Source organism: Varanus komodoensis, unplaced genomic scaffold (assembly GCF_004798865.1).
Source record: "Varanus komodoensis strain SLA01 unplaced genomic scaffold, ASM479886v1 scaffold29_1, whole genome shotgun sequence".
NCBI lineage: Eukaryota > Metazoa > Chordata > Lepidosauria > Squamata > Varanidae > Varanus > Varanus komodoensis.
This window is the reverse complement of record NW_025335759.1, coordinates 408,603-429,023: the sequence shown is the minus strand read 5'-3', so window position 1 is coordinate 429,023 and position 20,421 is coordinate 408,603. Positions and strand designations below refer to the sequence as shown.

The 20,421-nt window shown below is 45.4% G+C and overlaps 1 protein-coding gene across 1 annotated transcript; it reads left to right on the top strand.

Annotated features, from left to right (window-relative positions):
• Positions 1–27: 27 nt before the first annotated feature.
• On the top strand, positions 28–15,165 carry LOC123025964 (IgGFc-binding protein-like). Its single transcript, XM_044435150.1, has 9 exons — positions 28–58; positions 1,880–3,157; positions 5,143–5,178; positions 7,153–7,188; positions 9,878–10,008; positions 11,196–11,483; positions 12,859–12,996; positions 13,502–13,662; positions 14,659–15,165. The coding sequence occupies exons 1-9, from the start codon at positions 46–48 to the stop codon at positions 14,660–14,662; spliced, it is 2,085 nt and encodes a 694-aa protein (XP_044291085.1). The 5' UTR covers positions 28–45; the 3' UTR covers positions 14,663–15,165.
• Positions 15,166–20,421: the final 5,256 nt, after the last annotated feature.

Genomic DNA, 20,421 nt, shown 5'->3' with positions numbered 1-20,421 from the left:
ACAGCCGTGACAATGAGGTGGATCCTGTTTTGTTTGACTGGTTTGATGCTACTGAGTGGTGAGTATGCTGGATTTGTAAACTGAGTGAATCACAACCCCCCACAAAAAAAAGGAAAGGGAAAAAAGGAAGAGAGAAGCCAAACACACATTTCATTTTTGTTCTAGCTACCCAGTGCTTCTTAAAGAGTTAGCAGCCAGTCTCACTCCTCCCTTCATTATTGCACTGCACAAGGGTCAGTGAATTGGGGTTCTGAGTTTCAGTGAATGAAATGAGCCTCCTCAAAAACAGACCTTATGTTAAAATCCATGTATAACTGATCATTAACATTACTTCATTCATTCCATGCCCTGCTTTCCACTTGGTTATGATGCTTGAATTGCAAACAACCATTAAAATAAAAACATAAGCATAGTAGATCAAGTAAGCTCTGGGGGACTCCCTCTCCCAAAAGTCAGTCTCAGGAAATGGGGAAGAGGAGGAGGAGGAGGAGGAGGAGGAGGAGGAAACTGAGGTTTGAATCTGCTAAGACAAGTGTCTCAGATGAGCCCAAAGAGCTGTGTGGTGTAAAAAACTCTTTTTTGGAGGATGGAGATGCTAAAAGAGACATTTATTCCTCCTGTGAGCAGACTGTTGCATACAGGGAGTACTCCAACTTCAGAACCCTCTGTAACAAGTGGTAGAAACCCATAAGATTGCTCTCAAAGGCTGCAATAATATGCAAACCATTGAGCTCAGTGGAACACATGTCTGAGTAAGCATACTTTGGATTTCACTGCATGTGAGGTTAAGCCATGGAACAGGATGCTTTCATCCTTCGTTTTCTTGTCTTGAGTCTACTGCAGCCACTGCAAACAACAGCCAGATTGAAAAGAGGAAAGATATGCCACCCCATCAATAAAGGCATAAAAGAGTAAATTCTACCAGGTGTTGTCTCTGCTGCATGATTATTAAAAGCCTGCCTTAATTTTGCATCTGGCTAGCTTGCCATTGGGTCATTCTGATAGAATGACTGGGGGAAAAATAAATTTCTCCTTCCATGCTGTAAAATCATGATAATTGAGGTACTTGTGCCCATAGCTGTTTCTGATTCCTGCACACCCTCTGTTAGGATCAGAGTCTGGGTCACCCTGCAAGTATCTGCAGAACCAGGAACACCCCTGCAGGTGCTTGCAGGGAGCAGCTGTGTGGCAACACTACAGTGCAGGTGGGAGCCCTGGACAGCTGCATATACAGCTTCACTGCACGGCTGCTCTTTGCCCCAGCAACACAAGCTGTTCTGGCGGTTACCTCATGTTTTGACTTCTACTTTGTCTTGAACTGGGACTTTGCTCCTGCCTATCCACCTGCCAGTTCACTTGCCTGCCTACCTGCCTGCCTCCTGCCCAGTTCCATCCTTTTCCTGCTTCCCTCCTTGTCTCCAACCTGACCCTGCCCTACCAGGTACTGCACCCATCCTCTCTGACCTCCCCTTGCTCCTGATTGTGACTATCTTACTGTCTTAGCTGACCCTTGGCCTGCTCCTGGCCTGTGCTTTGCCTGAACCATGTTGTCTTGCTGACTCTTGACCTTGGGAACTCAAAATCATGCCTTTTGCCTCTAACATTCTAACCTGGTGCAAGCCACCACCCTGTATGTGCACCCTGGTCCTGGCAGCTTGACCACAGCTGCCTACTACCTCTGTGTCAGAGATTACATCCTCACCCCTGTCTTCTGGAAGTCCTTTCTGAGATGGAGCATCCAGGGCAACATGCAGATTTCCAGATTTGGCTGCATTATACATTTATATGCTTTCATTATGATACATGATGTCTGATCCTATCTCCTCCTTTCATAATGACGCATTCTTTTTAAATCCATTTTATTTGTATTTGTTTTTAGGGACCTGTGTAGCAAGATCCCATGGGAAGGAATTTGTCACTGCATTTTTATACAACCTCAGGCAAAGCCAGCCTGATCCTAAGTTCACGCTGCTTATTAATGGCTACCATCCTGAAACCAATGTCCTAGTGACTGTGAACAACCCTAACTTCCAGAAAACTGTTACTGTCAATGAAGGGCAAGTAGTATCAATCCAGCTTCCCAGTTCCCTTGAAATGTTGGACTCAGGCTTGTTCGACGGGACTGTGAAGATCCAAGCCAACAAGGACATCTCTGTCTTCTCCTGCAACCACAAGCTCTACTCAAGTGGTTCCACAGTTGTGTACCCAGTTGAACAATTGGGCAAATTGTATTATGTAGTTACACCATCAGGTGACCTAGAAAACACCTTCAAAGAATTTGCAGTTGTAGCTCATAACTCTCCTACTCTAGTAGACATTCTCCTGACTGGGGCTGTGACGTTCAGAGGGCTGTCTTATCCTGCAGGAAGCCGGCTGGTTGTTGACCTTAAGGCCTTCCAGGCAATCCAGCTGCAAAGCTCTGATGATCTGTCTGGCACCAGGGTGGAATCTGTGGAACCTGTGGCTGTCTTGAGTGGACACAGTTGTGCTAGGAAGCACACAGCCTGTGACCATGTAGTTGAGCAGCTCTTGCCTGTATCCAGCTGGGGAACCACCTACATTGTCCCTTCTCTATCCTATCAAAGCAAATTTTACATTACATATGTCCTTGCTTCCCAAAATACTTCTATCAGTTACCAGTCTGGGCTCCAAAAACGCACCCGTAATATGGTGGCTGGTGAAGTTATCCAGATTGCCACAAAGAGCTCTCAGCCACTCTTTATCTCTGCAGATGAGAGAATCCAAGTCCTCTTCTTCTCTGGTGGTACCATAAGTGGAAACCTATCCTACGACCAGCTAATCCCCCTTTCTGCTGATGCTCCTGAAGGAAGCCAACTCTACGACCCATTCCTCATCAATATCCCAGCCTTAGAAAGCTATTGCAGGCAGTACCATATTGATGGGATGGGGCAGAATGATAATTATATCATCATCATTGCTATTACTTCAGAATCCAGCCAGATCCAATTAGCAAAGAAGCCCATTGAAAATATCCAGTGGCAGGCTATTCCTGGCACAGAATATTCTTGGGCTGAACTCTCCCTGGGCACAAAAGCTACAGTGCTTCCCATAGAGCACCTCACTTCTTCTTTTGGGGTCGTCACCTTTGGAGGTTCTTACCGTGATGGCTATGGCTCTGTGGCTCTTTGCTCCTGCAGTAAGTATTCTCATTCGCTTGCATGGAAGGGACAGTTTGACCGCAGGCTGTGGAGATTTTCATGGGTTTCACTGGGAGATTCTTTTAAAGTATATTTGCATGCATCTGGTTTAAATATCCCAACACAGCCCCTGGTTATGCCCAATGCTATTCTCATCCTTTGCTCCTTGAGGTACTGTATTTTTCTGAAAGCATTTCCCCCATTTTGTTCTTTTTCTTACCCACCCAGGAGAACCCTGCTGAACTAAATTTCCTCTGAAGGAACCCACCAGCATCCAGTGGAATGGCGATGGATTCAGGGCATTAAGAATGATAATGAAATGGCTGCCAGGCTGCCAAACAATACATAGTTGAACTATGGAACTGGCAGCCACCATTTCATGGTCACCAAACTATTAATTGGCAATAAAAGCACACACTCTGTTGTGCACCACAAATCACACCTGACTGAGTCACTGTACAGGAAAAGAACTGGCAGACCCCCCCCCCCAAAAAAAAGGCAAAAGAAGGAGATGGTCTTCTGCCATCTTTTATGGTGAACCCCAACCTTAAGAAACTATAGGACATTTCTCCTGTCCTAAGAGAAAACCAGTGAAATGGTCCACTGGATCATGGAGAAAGCTAGGGAGTTCCAGAAAAACATCTCCTTCATTGACTATGCTAATCCTTTGATTATGTGAATCACAACAAATTGTGGCAAGTTCGTAAAGAGATGGGAGTACCAGACCATCTTATATGTCTCTTGAGAAACCTATATGCAGGTCAAGAAGCAACAATGAGAACTGGACATGGAACCACTGATTGGTTCAAAGTTGAGAAAGGAGTTTGGCAAGGCTGTATACTGTCACCCTTCCTATTTAACTTATATGCAGAGCACATCATGAGAAGGGCAGGGCTAGATGAATCACAAGTTGGAATTCAGATTGCTAGGAGAAATATCCACAACCTCAGATATGCAAATGATACCACTCTAATGGTGAAAGTGAAGAGGAACTTAAGAGGTGAAAGAGGAGGGCACAAAAGTTGACTTGAAACTCAACATCAAGAAAACTAAGATCATGGCATCTGGTCCTCTCACTTCCTGGCAAATAGATGGGGAAGAAATGGAGGTAGTGACAGATTTTATTTTCTTGGGCTCCAAGATCACCACAGACAGTGACTACAACCAAGAAATTAAAAGACGGTTGCTCCTGGGGAGGAAAGCTATGGCAAATCTAGATAGCATACTAAAAAGCAGAGACATCACCCTGCCAACAAAAGTGCATATAGTCAAGATACAATGTATAGCTGTGAAAGCCGGTCCATAAGGAAGGCTGAGTGCTGAAGAAATGAGGCCTTTGAATTGTGGTTCTGAAGGAGACTCCTGCGAGTCCCTTGGACTGCAAGAAGATCAAACCAGTCAGTCCTAGAGGAGATCAACCCTGACTGCTCTTTAGAAGGCCAGATACTGAAGATGAAGCTCAAATACTTTGGCCACCTAATGAGAAGGAAGGATTCACTGGAGAAGACCCTAATGCTGGGAACAATTGATGGAAAAAGAAGAAGGGGATGGCAGAGAATGAGGTCTCAAGATGGAGTCACTGAAGCAGTTGGTGTGAGCTTAAGTGGACTCCGGGGGAAGGTGGAGGACAGGAAGGCCTGGAGGAGTGTTGTCCATGGGGTCGTAATGGGTCGGATGCGACTTCGCAACTAGCAACAACAACAGCAATTTCTTTGCTATCCTCATCTTTCATAGCAATATGGCAAGCTGATACATGATGGTGAATTCTCACCATACCAGAAGAGAATTTCAGTTCAGCTCACCTTTGTTTTGCAGGAACTAAGCTTTCAAGCTTGATTTTTGCTAGACTGATTTCATCTCAGTCTTGTGTTGCCATGGAATCTGATGGTGCTTTTTGGTTCTGAGATTGTAGAACTGATCTTAGTTGGAGCCTTTTATCATGTGTGTAACAGGTGTGATGGTCTCATTCTTTGTTGCTTTTTAGGATCAAGGCCAACATCTTCTGTCTCAATCCCAAAAGGTAAGGTGGATTTGAAATGAGAACTAAATTTGGACTGAAGACTTCTTTAGTCCGAAAACTGGGCCACACTTATCAGAAATGAGATACCATATCCTGGAGAATGCTGATCCCAATCTAGTTCACAGTTCACAATCTAGTTGAAACCCAAGTGTTCATGAACTTCATGCGACTTTTTTTGGTGCACTAAGAATAATACAGCTCACACTTCTGTTTAATTTTGTCCTGTTTCCACTTTCTATCTTTGATATATCAAGCAACTAAGCTATATTCTACAACTTTTCTAGAACCAGAAGTATTTCTGATGGACCCCTAAACTTATCTGTGATTAGGCCATTAGTCAGAGTGATTTTATTGATATGGACTTGAGCTGCTATGGACTGAAGTCAGAATGAATTGTGAAAAGGAATTTAGAGACCTTTAAGAAGCTTGAATTTTACCACTTTGCACATCCCTAAATATAATAGATTTTCCTCAACTGTATGGTGCTTCAAAATGGTTCATAGAAGCAAAATCTAAATCCAATAACAGCAATTAAAAAAAAATGTCCCCCACAACAGACAGAGTGGCCATCAAGTATGCTCAGTCCTCATCTGTGTTTGTTTGTTTATTTATTTAAACTATTTTTATGCCACCCCATTTGCAAAAAGCCTCGGGGCTGCTCACAAATATATCAATTAAAATATTATACAGTAAAAATATAAAACAATTAACAATATAAAATAAGCCACCCTGGCTGAAGAATAAAATAAATAAATAGTATTAACAGTTAAAATGACCTTTGAATAAAAAGGTCTTGGCCTGGCACCAAAAAACAAATTTGACTGCACCAGGCGGACCTCTCTCTGGGGAGCGCATTCCATAGGTGGTGCGCCACCGCAAAGAAGGCCCTCCTCCAGGTACTCACCCTCCTAATATCTTTCACAGAGGGTTCCCAGAGAAGGGCCTCTGCTGCCAATCTCAGGGGGTGGGCAGGCATATATGGATGCAAGCGCTCCTTTAGATAACCAGGTCCCAAGCCGTTAAGGGCTTTGTAGGTGATAACCAACACCTTGAATTGGGCTGGACTTCAATGGGGAGCCAGTGAAACTGACGGAGAACTGGAGTTATATTATTATTATTATTATTATTATTATTATTATTATTATTATTATTATGAGAACAATGCCCACAATGTTTCCCACCCCACCCCTTAGGTTTTCTTCTATTTATGTTTTTATTTATAGTGGGTTCCCCTATGCATGCTGATACCTCTGTCTTCTGCATGGATGGTGTAGCTTTAGCCATATAAGCAGAGACTGAATGGTCAGCTATGGAAATTGTTTGGAATTCATTTCTTTATATGCCACCCTTTTCCTTCAAGGATCCCAAAGGAGTAGATGCATTTCTCTTCCTTTCCATGTTATCCTCACAGCAACTGAGGCCAGCTAGGCAGAGTCAGTATCTAGTCAAAAGTCACCCAATGAAATTCCTGGCCAAGGAGAGCCAGTGGGGTTAAGAGCGCAGGACTGGGACTCAGGCAATCTGGCTTCTAGTCCTACCAAATCATGGCCCACTGGCTGAATATGGGCCAGTCACAGACTCTCAGCCCAACCTACCTCATAGGGTTGTTGTTGTGGGGATAAAGTTGAAAGCAGGAAGAGAAGAATGATGTAAGCCATTTTGTAGGAAAACAAGGCAGGATATAATTCTAATAAATAAATAAAGGAGGGACTAGAATCTGGCTTCCCAGAGTCTTGGTCCAACATGTTACCTACTGCCCCACCACGGCTTTATGTATAAGCATTTGATCTTCCAAGGTATTTTCCTTTGAGGAATTTGTTAAGCTCCTGCTCTCAGAGTGAGGTATCCACTAGCTATCTTTGCTTTATTGGACAACTAGCAGCTCTGTGATTCTTTGTCGCACACAATGGCCTCAGTCTCTGTGTAGGTAACACGCACATCTCTGATGAGAGTCTCTTTGTTGCCACTTTTTAGGATCAGCCCTGGTGCCTCCAGTCCCAAAGTCTGAAGGTAAGATGCAGTTGGGTTGAGAGATGGAGATTTGAGATGTGGGATTCTTTAGGATGGTGTGGATATGCCTAGAAATCTGGCTCATTGGTGCTTGGTGGGCTTCCTGCCACTCCCATCCTGATATTTGAAGCAGGCCGAGTTGGTTTTATTCTGCAGATTTCCTTCTCTAAGACAGGTCACAGTCTGTATGTTTGAAAGAAGTGGAAAGGAAATTTGTGCAAATTTACACAATTTGCCCACATCAGAGAAATTTGTCCTTGTCCTTGTAGTTTTGTTTTTTGGTTTGGAGTTTTTTTTTTCAGTTTTTTGTTTCTTGTTTCTCATTTCCTTGTCTTTTGGTTTTTTTATTTTTGATTTTTTCACTTTTTCATTTTTGGTTTTTGGCTTTTGGTTGTTTGTTTTGTTTGTTTTTGGTAAAATGGTCCCTATAAAAATCTGGTGCAATTTTTGTAAGATTAGATGATTTGCATAAAATGGCATGTGAAGAGCATGTGGTCTTCAAGCACTTGTAAAGCACTTCAAGCACAAACTGCCGATTATCTTAGAGACAGCAATCCATGGGCTGACTCAACTCTTGCCATAGTGAGTCAGCACTAACACAGGGCTGGTGAACCAGAATCAGGGTGAGGGCAGGAATCATGAAAATCCCTCAGACATCCACCCTGCATCAGATTCCTCATGCATCCCTATAGAAGGTAATCAAGTGCTATGCTGCTGACATTATTTCAAATGCAACAAGAGATGTGGAAGAATGTGTTTTGGGGAGTGGGGATCTGTTGGATTCCTAGGGCTAGGTGCCCTGGGCTCTGGTCTTCTTTGTCATGCCCATGAGTCCACATCCCTGGCCAGTCCTGCATGAACTCTGCCAAACCAGCATCCCTCTGGTTTGTGCTGCACACAATGCAGAAGATGGTTGCAAGTTCAGTCTTTGTTCCATGAGAGTTTGTGGGCTTCCTCTTGGCTTGGCTCACTTTTAAAACCAGGTCAAACATAAAATCCATGAGCTGAAGAGGACTGGATTCCAACTGGAGCTTTGTTGCAACCCTAAATATAAGCTTTCATGTGGCCCTCACCTGATATTGCTGACCACCCTTGGAAGAAAAAGAACAGGGTTATTTTGACATGGATGGAAAGTTTAGAACAAGAATGTCGTGTGCAACAGCACTGTACGGATCATTGTGTATGTCAGCACAAGGCCATTAAGCCCTCCTAATTAGCACAAGCATTAGCATTTGCAGGTGATACCAAATGTAAAGCACTGACCTTAACAGGGGCTTGACAGAGGTTCCCTGCAGGGAGAGACAGGCATTGGAGATTTCTCATGACAATGTACAAGACTTTCTCTAGGAAACACATTTAAAATGATTCAAGAGATGAGAATCTATGACAGGAATCAGCATCTGGAGGATGGATTGCCAAATGCAGTCCTTTTCTCTGCCTCACTTGTCATTTCAGAGGCAGGAGGGGCATAGAGAAGATAGAGCTGAGTTGATATTTCCCAGATGTTTTCTGATTTGGGGAAGCTTCAGATTGTTCTTTTCTGAAACCTTCCATCCTTAGAAAGATAAAACCACTTTGCAGTTTTTTCTAAGGGCTTTCCCCCCCTTCCTCCTCTTTCGAATCTCTTTCGAGGGAGATGAGCTCTTGAATTACAATGAGGAAAGTAGCATTCTCTCTGCTGGTATATTTAAGTTAAATTGCTATAGCTCAGCTCCATCTAGAGGTTGTGTCACAGAAAAGCAGGAAATGAGAGTTCGTTGTATAGGCAGTCCCCAGGTTATAAATGAATTCTGTCCCTGAGAAAAAGGCAAATTGTCTTTAAGTTGAATGTTATGTAAGTTGATCATGTATCATTGTCCCTCCATATTTGCAGGGGCTAGGGGTGCAGGGTCCCCATGACAATGGAAAAAAATCATGAATTTCTGTAGTCTCTCCCCTGCCCAAACTCACCAGGACCTCCTCTTTGCAGCAAGGAAATGCTGGAGAGATGTTTCTCTCTAGATGGGCAGAGCAGGAAGGCATGCTTTGGAGACCATCCCCTCCCTTTCACTTCTTTTTTCCCTACAGTGATGATGATTTTCTGCAGTAATTCTTAAAAAACTAATAGGCTTTATGGCAGTTCATAAGTAAGCATGGATAGTTCATAACTCAGATGTTTGTCACTCAGGGACTGCCTGTGTAAAGCTCCGATCTCAATGCTGCAATGAAACAGAGGATAAAGGAGTTCATAGCACAATAAATGCTTTTTGTGGAAACGCCCTAAATGCTCTTTGCCATTTTTCAAGGTGCTGGCTGCCATTCAATGCTCCCTAACAGATACACCAACACTCTCACAGAGAGCCTCACAGAGAGGTCCTGAAATTTTGGAGGATGCAGAACCTCAGCTAATAATATGCTAATGATGAACCTTCCAGAAGGTTTGGAAAATCCCTTCTCTCTTAAAAGAAATAGGATGGAATGCTTTCCCTAATGTATCTGGCCACAAGTAAGGTAGAGAAGTCTAAGCAAGCAGTTGCAAGCAGTTCCTGTTGCATTAAGGCTTCCTGGTAGTTCCCTTTGAGGTGGTGGGGGGAGAGGGGAACAGCCAAGATAATACATTGCATTTCCGCACCTCACAGCAACCTTTTGTAAAACTCGTTTCTGAGCAGGATTTCTTGACCTAATAACAAGGTGTTCTCTTCTACTCTAGAATTGTTTCTGTATTCTTATGGGACAGACCAAGGTGACATGAAGAATCCCAAATCAGATGATGCAGAATCCCCAGCGGTCTCTGTTGCAGTTCCCTTCCCCTTCTATGGCAAGAAGTACAGCACCCTCTATGTATGTAACACTTGGCCAGAAGGAGGTGCAGTGATGTGATTCTCTATCAGACTCCATAACAGAGCTCTGCCTGCCTCTGCTTCTTACTTCCTCTTTTGTATATCATGTACACCTTGATTTGTGAGGAGCTCCAGTGCACACAAGAAGCATCATTTGGCATGGTGGGAATGGATCATCAATGACCCTTTGATACCTTTTGTATAAAGGTCATTCATATATATGCTTTTTCTATAGCAGACTTGCCCAAGGTATTGACCTCCATAGGTGTGGATTTACCTGTCCATATTATGGGAATTTTACTCAATACATCTGGAGGAAACCATCCAGAGCAAGGCTGCTACATAGAATCTTCCCTCTCAGGAGTCATGGAAACAAATGTGTACCACAAATATGGTGGGAAATTGAGCTATTTATCTCACTTTCCTGAAATTAATGAGAAAAAAATATCAGGGCAGCATACAACAAAGATTATTATTATTATTATTATTATTATTATTATTATTATTATTATTATTATTATTATTATAACATTTCTATGCTGCCCCTTGCCGAAGCCTCGGGGCGGCTTACAACACAATAAAATACATTGAAATACAATAGAACATAATAAATAAAAAAATGACTGCAAAGCAGAGCCAACGGTGTAATAATTACACATAAAAATCCAACATTCAATATATGCAATCAGAAAGCTAGGGCCTGTCTTCACGCCAAAAAAATATTTTTAATACCAGTAAAATTCATAGCTTTCCTTAAAGAATATAGGGAACCATGGATTGAGGAGTCTTTGAGAATATTCTTGCTGCCCGGGGTCCTCTTCACTGTTGTTTTGGGGTTGTTCCGCTTTTAGTGCATTTCCTTTCAACAGTTCCAAGATCTAACCTGAGCTCTAACCGACTAAAATGCCTGTTTGCTGTAGCTCCCTCTTGTCATGCCCCACCATGCCAATTATGTAAAATTACAGAATGCTTGATAAATCCAATTATTCATAAAGCCACTGAGAATCTGCAATCTGAGAGTGCAGCAGAGTGCTACAAGGACCAAGGCATGTTTGATGGAGGTTTTCCAAACCACTCACTTTCCTCCATGACCTCTCTTCTTTCTGCAGCTGATTCATAACAACTCTGCCATATTCAACTGTGAGTCTGTCTCTGTCCATCGCTCTCCCTTTGTCCCCCTTTCTGCAGGTGGACAACAATGGTTTGATTTCCTTGGGTGAAACAGTTCCAGTGACTTCACTGACTCCAGACAGTTTACCCCGGGATGGTGGACCTCCCCTTATTGCCCCATTTTGGAGTGACATAAACACACGTGCGGGTGGGAACGTCTTCTGGCGGCAGACTCAGAACCCAAAACTGCTTGACCGCTGCACTACAGACATCAATGAGTACTTCCCTGACATCCCGTTCACAGCTACCTGGGCCTTCATCGCTACCTGGGACCGTGTGGCCTATTTTGGATCTAGATCAAAAAAAGTAGGTCTTTCTCTGAGCTGGACAAGGCATTATCCTTCTCCAAGCTGTAGAATTGCTGATTATCCATTAGCATCTTCTTGTTGGCTAGGAGAACCTTTCAATGGACCAAGAAGTTGGTTCTGTAACACATCAGTCCTCTAGCACAAGGGAGGACCAATTTGATGGGAAGAACCTGCATGATTGGACATACCCAAGATAGATCAAGTGGCCCTCAACATGTTTTAACCTGGGGAGAGTCCATTCTTGGTTGGGAAATGAGCTACATATTGTCCATTGGCACCATAGTGACTACAGAATCTCTCTTGGCCTCCTGCCCTTCCCATCTTTGTTTTGTTTTTGTTTTATATATGGAGTTATAAACCAAGGGGAGCATAAGCTTCAAAGCAAAGGGCTGTCCCTCAGTAACAGTTTTATTTGAGTTCATAAGAATTACTTCATGTTTTAGAGCTCAGACCCCACCTCCACCTTGCATTGAGTTCCTGGGCAAGCTGAGTCTGATTGGCCTGGCTTCTGGGAAATGAAGGCTTTCTGCCTGACCATGCCCACCATTTTGTGACAACCCCCAAAACCCTTGATCCAAACTGAAGATGTGCCCACTGGTCCAGTAAGTCTGGATGCTCCTAATCTAGGCTCCTCTGATTTTCCAGGTGGAGCAAGTTCATATAAATAGGAAGTAGTTTGGGGAACTTGCCAAACTCTAGTTATACATAGCAGACAAGGAGGCTAAGTTATGCCTTTCATCTTCACAGCTACTGGCATCACTTGCTACCCTCACTTGTGCAATCACTCGTCACTTGTGCAATCTTCACAATAGCTGGCCGCAGGGTGGAGAGTGACTATGCTCAGCAACCATGTATGATTGTGGACAGTTCCTGGTGCCATGCAAAGCAGCTTGGAGTGTCTGGTCCTGCATAGGCAATTAGGATCTAATAGCTTTGTAGAAGGACCACAGAGATATGGAAACTGCTAAAATGGGTTTGTTGTTATGGATCAACACAGCTGTATATAATGTTGGACTCTCCTTGGGGCTGTGCCTATGAAGACAGTCATGGTGATCAGCTGCACTTCAAAATTTGCCAAGGAGCCACTGCTGAGAAGTTTCCCCTGCTAAGACCACTTGGAACTACTCCAGTGCAGTTTAGTGGTTCCAATGGCAGCAGATCAATGCATCAGCCCCAGGTTGCGGCCTGAACCTTCAAGGATCTATCCATGGTTCTGATCTTATTGAGGGTTGAAGTAGGGTTGAACACCATAGATAGAGCCTTTAAAGTTCAGATTAAGATCCAAAGTGGACACACTATCCCACTATCATTGGCACCACCAGCCTCCACTGGGGTCACCAAGAAAATGTCTCCCTCTTCCCTTCATGCTACAGGTCAACACTTTCCAGGCTGTCTTGACTACCGATGGAGAAAAATCCTTTGCCATATTCAACTATGCTTCTATCCAATGGACTACAGGGACAGTGAGTGGGGGCCATCCTAAGACAGGCCTTGGAGGAACTCCAGCACAGGTAACTTTAGACGGTGTTTGCATAGTACATCAATTGTTGCAGTGGGAGGTTTGGGGCCAAGGTATCAAAACAATGTACACTCCATTAAGGACTCCCCCCCACCAAAAAAAAATGGACCCATGAAAATGTGAATGTATTTCTGTGCATTTTGCCATCTCTGTGTGTATATGTATATTTGCAAAACATTTCCAAACCTAACGTATTGCTAATGTCATTTTCAGTATTGTATGGATTTTTTTCACAAACTTTCCCCTAATAGATGAATTTTTAATGCATTTTGAATGTGCTCCTTTGGACACAGATAGGGGAATTTTTCTGATGAAAAATTCTGAGAAAAGCAAACACTGAAAAAATGTCAAAAAATGCAAACTTCAAAGGCCAAGCGTTGGGTCACCTATAGGTTCAAATGTGTAAAATTTAGTTTGTTCTCATTAAAATGAATGCCAGATGAATGTCTCCTCCATCTCTAAATAACCAGAGTCTTTCCCTTGTGTCTCTTTGCCAGGCTGGATTTGACAATGGAGACAAAATAAATTACTACATCATCCCGGGATCCCGTACTCCTGATATTCTCCATCTTGCCGAAGCCAGCAACGTGAACAGCCCAGGGCACTGGGTATACCGGGTGGACCAGCACGTGGCTGGGGTTAGCACAGATTGTGTTGTGTAAGTATTGGCAATGCTAAGCCAGCTCTTCCCCTGCTCTCTTCCAAAATCTTTTTATTTACTTACTTAATTTATATAACATCCAATAGCTGGAGCTCTCTGGGCAGTTTACAGCAACAAATAAAAATGCAATATAAAATGCAATATAAAAATACCAACAACATTTGAAATATCATAAAAAGGTTATCATAGAATGTTTAAAATCAAATTAAAATACATATAAAAAGTTACAATAGCCTATTTTAGATTGCTTCCCTGTGCAACAGTGGAACAAATTAGACATATGCAAGAACACACTTTCATATACTGAGCTCATTTCAGGCTTGGAATTTTTCCTGCTTTGTCCAGTTTGGGCAATAATAAGTTCTGTTGAAATGCAGAAACATGCCTGGGTCAAAAAATGTGCAAAGCCAATCAGTACTGCCAGTTTTCTATTTCCCCCCTCACTCCTCTCAACTCTTTCAAAGAAGGTGAAAAAACCATGAAAAAACAGAAAGGATTTCACTCCATCCTTCACCAAACCATCTTTGCCTGGATGGTACTTGTGATACTTGTGTTTGTCTTTGAGCAATATTTCTGTTTTATTGGTTGTGCTCTAAAGTTGCTTCCGGCCAGGACAGGAAGCTGCTACAGGGTGAACCCATCCATAGTATGTAATGGATTTCCATGTGGAATGAGACAGTTTAGGTTCAGGTTTTTGGATTTTGTGAACCTCCCCCTGAAATCTGGAATATTTCCAGAGGAAGCAGGTGATCACCTTTCCTTAGGGCTTTACTGAGTCATTTATGTTTCTACCTCTGGTTCCACACTTCCAGGAGACCAAGCAAGCATTTGTAAACTGGAAGAGGGCAGGTTCTTATTTTAGTTCAATTGTCAATATGTAGCAAACAACACTGAGACCTGTTTGGATTTATGACCTATTAAAAATGTTTGTGAGCTATTAAACACCCTTAGAGATCTCCCTTCCTGAGTAGCTTTGCTCTTTCTTTTTACCAGGTGAAGCATCGTCAAATTCAAATAACCTCCTCTTGATCCAACAGCATCAAGACAGGAATGTACTCAATTTCTGGATACACTCCCTTTTTCTACAGGAAAGAAACACACTCCAGTGTAGCTTATTTTTTATTATATGTGTTTATATCCACTCCCTGCAATTTATGAATGTGATGGGCATCCATTATTGTTACTCTTAAAATCAATCAATAGAGCACCACAGTATGAGAATATAATATTAAATCCTTATGGATGAACAATTATACTTCATGCTAAGTAACACAGCCTATCGTGGCTCAGGAAATACCTGAGTGAAGAGATGGGTCTTAAGAACATGACTGAATGCCCAACAGCAGGGTCTGCCCAATGATAATTGGAAATGCATGTGATGCCCACATGCTCTGCTGCAAACACACCTGAAGCAAACCTCAGGAGTGTGTGGCACCTTCAGAAATGTCTCCTCCAGAGCTGGCTGAACAGCAGAAATAAAGAATTGTGCCCAGAATTCATGCTTCATTGGCCATTATTCTTCGTTTGTCTCAGCCTTCCTTTGATGAAGGCCAAAGAAAGTGTGTGCAATGGCTAATTAAGGACAAGAGTGGTGCACATCCAGAGGGTGTGCACACTCTCACACACTCGGTCTCCAGCATCGGTGGCGGAGTGCCTGTGCCTACCCATCGCTCGGAAGCAACTGCACGCATGTCCTGCTTGGAGGCTTCTCTCTGGGGCTCCTGACTGGCCTGTGTGGGAGCTGAGTGCTGGACTAAGTAGGCTTTTGGCCTGATCCAGAATGATATCCTCTTGTTCTTCCACGTCTCATCAAATCTATTCTGATGTACTGGGGAATCATGATATCATAAGAACTGCTCTGCTGGATCAAACCAAACCTCCATCCAGTCCAACTTCCTGTTTCTCGCAGTGGCCAACCAGCTGCGTTGAGAAGTTCTTGAGCATGCAACTTTTCTGGTTGTTGCAGTCCAGCAGCTGATAATTCTGAAAGTGGAGCCTGAGAGTAGCCATGGATAGTCTTCTTCTGATTGCTTCTACGAATCACCTGTTGAACAGAAGAATTATCCCTAAGGGGGAGATCTTCCTTCACAGAAGACTTTGTACTCCAATTAGCATAGACTTTGAGTATTCTGGTACAGCACCTTACTGTTCCCCTTTTAGACTGCACCATAAACCAGATCATTCCTATGCAAAACATAGCAATAAATGGAGTCATTAACAGATTTCAAGAGAAATATTTCAGTCTGAAATCCTGGCAAGCCTTTGCCGGTCAAACAGTGACCTAGTACATAAGAAAAATATTTCCTTATGCTGAGAATCACCTTTATACATGCTGAGATTTAGCAATCTGGGCATTGCAGAAGCCATATTTTTAGTCCTGGAATCTACCAGTAGGAAAGAGAAAGGGCATAGAAACATAGAAACGGAGCGAATCAGAAGGGGTCTCCCAGGCCATCTAGTCTGACCTGCGGCACCAGCCGGCTCTGCTCACGACATGCCCACCATGTGGACGTCCAGCCTATCCTTGAACACCCACACCGATGGGGCCTCAACGACCTCTCATGGAAGCCCATTCCACACCCTCGGGGTCCTGACTGTTAGGAAGTGCTTGCTGGCATCCAAATGGAACCTTGGCTCCCTGAGCTTTGCCTCGTTGGAGCACGTCCTGCCTTCCTCTGCAGGGGAGAACAGGTCTCTACCCATCTCCATGTGACATCCCCTCACATACCTGTATGTTGCCAACAGATCCCCTCTGAGTCTCCTCTTCTCCAGGCTGAAGAGACACAGTTCCCTCAGTCTCGCCTCATACCCCATCCCCTGCAAACCAGCCACCAACCTTGTGGCCCTTCGCTGCACTGACTCCAACCTGGCTATATCCTTTCTGTAATGAGGGGACCAAAACTGAACACAATACTCCAATTGCGGGCACACCAGAGTTGTGTAGAGTGGGAGTAATACCTCTCTTGATCTAGAAGCCACACTTCTGGCTATGCAACCAAGGGTGACGTTCGCCCTCTTGATCATTGCATCACACTGCTGACTCATGTTTAGCCTGCAGTCAACCAGTACCCTGAGGTCCCTTTCACAAGTGCTGTTCTCCAGGCACTTGTCCCCTAACCTGTACTTATGACACCCATTCCGATGCCCCAAGTGCAAGACCTTGCACTTATCCTCATTGAATGTCATCCTGTTGTCTCCTGCCCACTTCCACAGTCTGTCCAGATCCTTTTGGATCTGGAGTACCTGCTCCTCAGTTGTGGCCACTGCTTCAGTTTTAGTGTCATCTGTGAATTTGATCAGCAGACTGTTCACCCCTTCTTCCATGTCGTTAATGAAAAGATTAAACAGCATCGGCCCCAGGACAGAGCCCTGGGGGACCCCGCTTGTCACTGGCTGCCATTCCAATGATTCCCCCGCTAATGGTTACCTTCTGCTTTCGATCAGTCAACCATGCCCTAACCAACCGGACAGTGCTTTGGTGTATCTCAAAACTCCTCAGTTTCTCCACCAGGATATCATGCGGCACTTTGTCAAAGGCCTTGCTGAAATCCAGGTATACCACATCCACTGCATCCCCTCCATCTAGCCATCTCGAAACCTTGTCATAGAATTCCACAAGGTTTGTCTGGCAGGACCTGTTTTTGCAGAAGCCGTGTTGTGTGGTTGTCAGCCTCCCTTCCCTATCTAGCATCACTAGATCTCTCGGTATTACGAGCCTTTCCATTGTTTTTCCTGCAATGGATGTAAGGCTAACTGGTCTATAATTCCCCATGTCCTTTCTACTACCCTTTTTGAAAATTGGGACCACTGATGCCACCCTCCAGTCCTCTGGAACTTCACCCGTTCTCCACGAGTTCTCAAAAATGGAGGCCAGCGGGCGTGAGAGAACCCCTGCCAACTCTGTAAGTAATCTCGGGTGTAACCCGTCAGGGCCTGGCGCCTTTGTAATGTCCAATGCCCTGAGGAGCCCCTCGACTTCAAGGGGAGTGACTCTAATCTGTGCCCCTAAGTCCCCAGCCTCATCTAATCTTCTATGCCGTCCTGCTTTGGGGAGAACACAGAGGCAAAATAGTCATTTAGCTTCTGTGCCTGTTCCCTCATATCAGTCACTGGATCTCCTTCCTCCTTATTTAGTGGTCCCACCACTTGTCTCCCCTTCCTCTTCCTATTTACATGCTGAAAGAAGCCCTTTTTGTTGCTCTTGATATTCTTGGCAAGTCTCAGCTCGTAATCAGCCTTTGCCTTGCGAAGAATCCTTCTGCAACGGGCCTCCTCCTCCCGGTATACCCTTTTGTTTATTTCCCCCAGTACCCATTTCCTACGGAGGTTCCTCTTTCGTCTAATCCCTCTAACCACCTCCTTTTCGCATCCTTTTCTCCTCCTCCTCCCCACCTTACTGACTTAGAGGTATTGTCAAGGCTTGTGCCTCCAAAACCTCCCTTTTGAGTGCTATCCACCCCTCCTCAACTCGCTTACCTTCCAGTAACCTATCCCAGGAGACTTTCCCCAGTCTGGCCTTCAGTTGGCCAAAGTTGACCCTCTTGAAGTCCCAGCTTCTAGTGCTCGACCTGCTGCACGTCCCCAGTCCCCTGATCTCAAAGCAAAGGATGGAGTGATCACTCGCACCCAGAGCTCCCCTAATCTGTACTTCATCTATCAGCTCCTCGCTATTGGTCAAGACCAAGTCAAGGATGTTTTCCCCCCTCATCGCCTCTCGGACCCACTGTGTGAAAAACGCTCCCTCAGTAGCTTCTAGGAAGTGACATGACCTGGCTGTCACCTCCGAGTGAGTCTCCCAAGTAATATCTGGGAGATTGAAATCTCCCATAATTACTGTGTCTCTCCCCCAAGATATCCTTAGAATCTGGTCTGTCAGGACATCATCCAGGGTCTCAAGTTGACCTGGAGGGTGATAACATACCCCCACTGTCAGGTCTCTTTCCCTGTCAAAACCCCGAAGTTTCACCCAGACTGCCTCTACCGAATCCCCATCTGTGCTGCATTCTATCTCACTGCATCCTATCCCTTCTCTGACATGCCCCCACCTCTCTTTCCCTTTCCCTTTCTAAAAAGGTGATACCCTTCTATGTTCACATTCCAGACTTGCCTTTCATCCCACCAAGTTTCTGTGATTCCCACCAGATCATACCCTCCTATTCCCAGGAGAACTTCAAGCTCTTCCTGCTTATTACCCATGCTCCTAGCATTGGTGTACATGCACCTCAACTCCTTCCCACCGCTTCCTTTCCTTGGAGTTCCCAGCCTCCTCCTTCCTTCCATCCTCCCTGATACCTGGCCCCTCTCTGGAGGAGTCCTGTCAGTTCCTGCAGTACCTCTAAAACCCTGCTCCCAGAGCCCTGATCCTCCCCCCACACTTGTCCAGTGCAGACACGTTACTGGGGGGCCTGAACCTCCCCCCCCCCCCAGCTCAGTTTAAAGTCTTCCGGATGAAGCTCACTAGAGCATCTCCAAAGAACCTTTTCCCCATCCTCGTGAGGTATAACCCGTCCCTTGCAAGAAAACGAGTGCTGTGGTCGAGGAACCCGAAGCATTCCTTCTGGCACCACACCCTAAGCCAGTCATTCACCTCAGAGGCCCTCGTGTCCCTTCCTGGCCCAAATCCCCGGACAGGTAAGATTGACAAGGAGGCCACTTGTCCCTTCAGCTCCCTGAGTTTCTTCCCCAAGGCCTCAAAGTCCCTGGTGGTCCCAACCACACCCTGCCTGGCCACATCGTTTGTGCCCACATGGATCACCAGGAGCGGCTGGTGACCCCCAGAGTGAACAAGACGCTCCACTTTGTCCTTCACATGCTGGATGCGTGCGCCCAGCAGGCAGCAAACCTCCCTTGTCTCCAGGTTGGGGCGGCACACCGCCAGCTCAGTGCCCCTCAGCAGGGAATCCCCAGAAACAATCACCCGCTGCCGTACCTTCCCGGTGCTGGTGGGCAGCCATGCCCTGGCCCTTGCCTCTCCCGCAGCAGCCCCCTTGCCACCTGACATCCCAGGCTGGGGGTCCTGCTGGTCCCCTGAGGCCTCATTAGCCCCAGCCTCCCCAAGTGGAGAGAACCTGTTTCCCAGCTCCAGATTGGTGCCAGGAGAAGGAAGAGGCCGTGCTGGCCTCCCCCTCCTGTGGGTGACATGCCTCCATGTCTCCACAGCTGCTCCACGGCCTCTCCCTCAACCCTCTGTCCAGAGGGGGGCTACTCCGGGGGGGTCTGGAGGGCTCTCTCAGCCCTCAGGCCCCTCACCTCCTCCTCTAGCAGGGTCACCAACTTGCACCAAGGGCAAGTGTATCCCTGCCTCTCCTGGGGGAGAAGGGCAAACATGTCACAGCTCTCACAGCGGACAGCAACACCCGTGGCTCCCGCCAAGGCCATCTCCTGGTCTGCCATCGGGATCCCTTACCTTGGTCCCCTGCCATGTTTGTCCTGCAGTTCCTCTCACTCACCCAGTTCTCCCAGACAAAAACCCACTCGCACACACACACAAGGATAACATAAACTTAAATTGGAAGAAAAACAAAACAAAGCAAAGCACAGCACAGCACAGCACAAACAAACAAACAAACAAACAATCAAACCTCTGTGTCTCAGGGAAGGGAGTCTCCGGACAGCCCAGGCTGCAGCCAAGGGACACAGACAAGGGACGATGCCTTATCAGTCCCTCAGGCCGATGGCCCCGCCCCCTGCTCCCTCCTGGCCCCTCTAGCCCCGCCTCCTTCCTCTCTGCTGTTCCTGGCCCTCTGCTCCCCTCCC

Excerpts from the sequence above, each read along its gene's own strand:
- LOC123025964 (XM_044435150.1), top strand. Across the intron at positions 5,179-7,152 it reads TTCTGTCTCAATCCCAAAAG|GATCAGCCCTGGTGCCTCCA; the intron begins GTAAGGTGGATT and ends GCCACTTTTTAG. Across the intron at positions 7,189-9,877 it reads TCCAGTCCCAAAGTCTGAAG|AATTGTTTCTGTATTCTTAT; the intron begins GTAAGATGCAGT and ends CTTCTACTCTAG.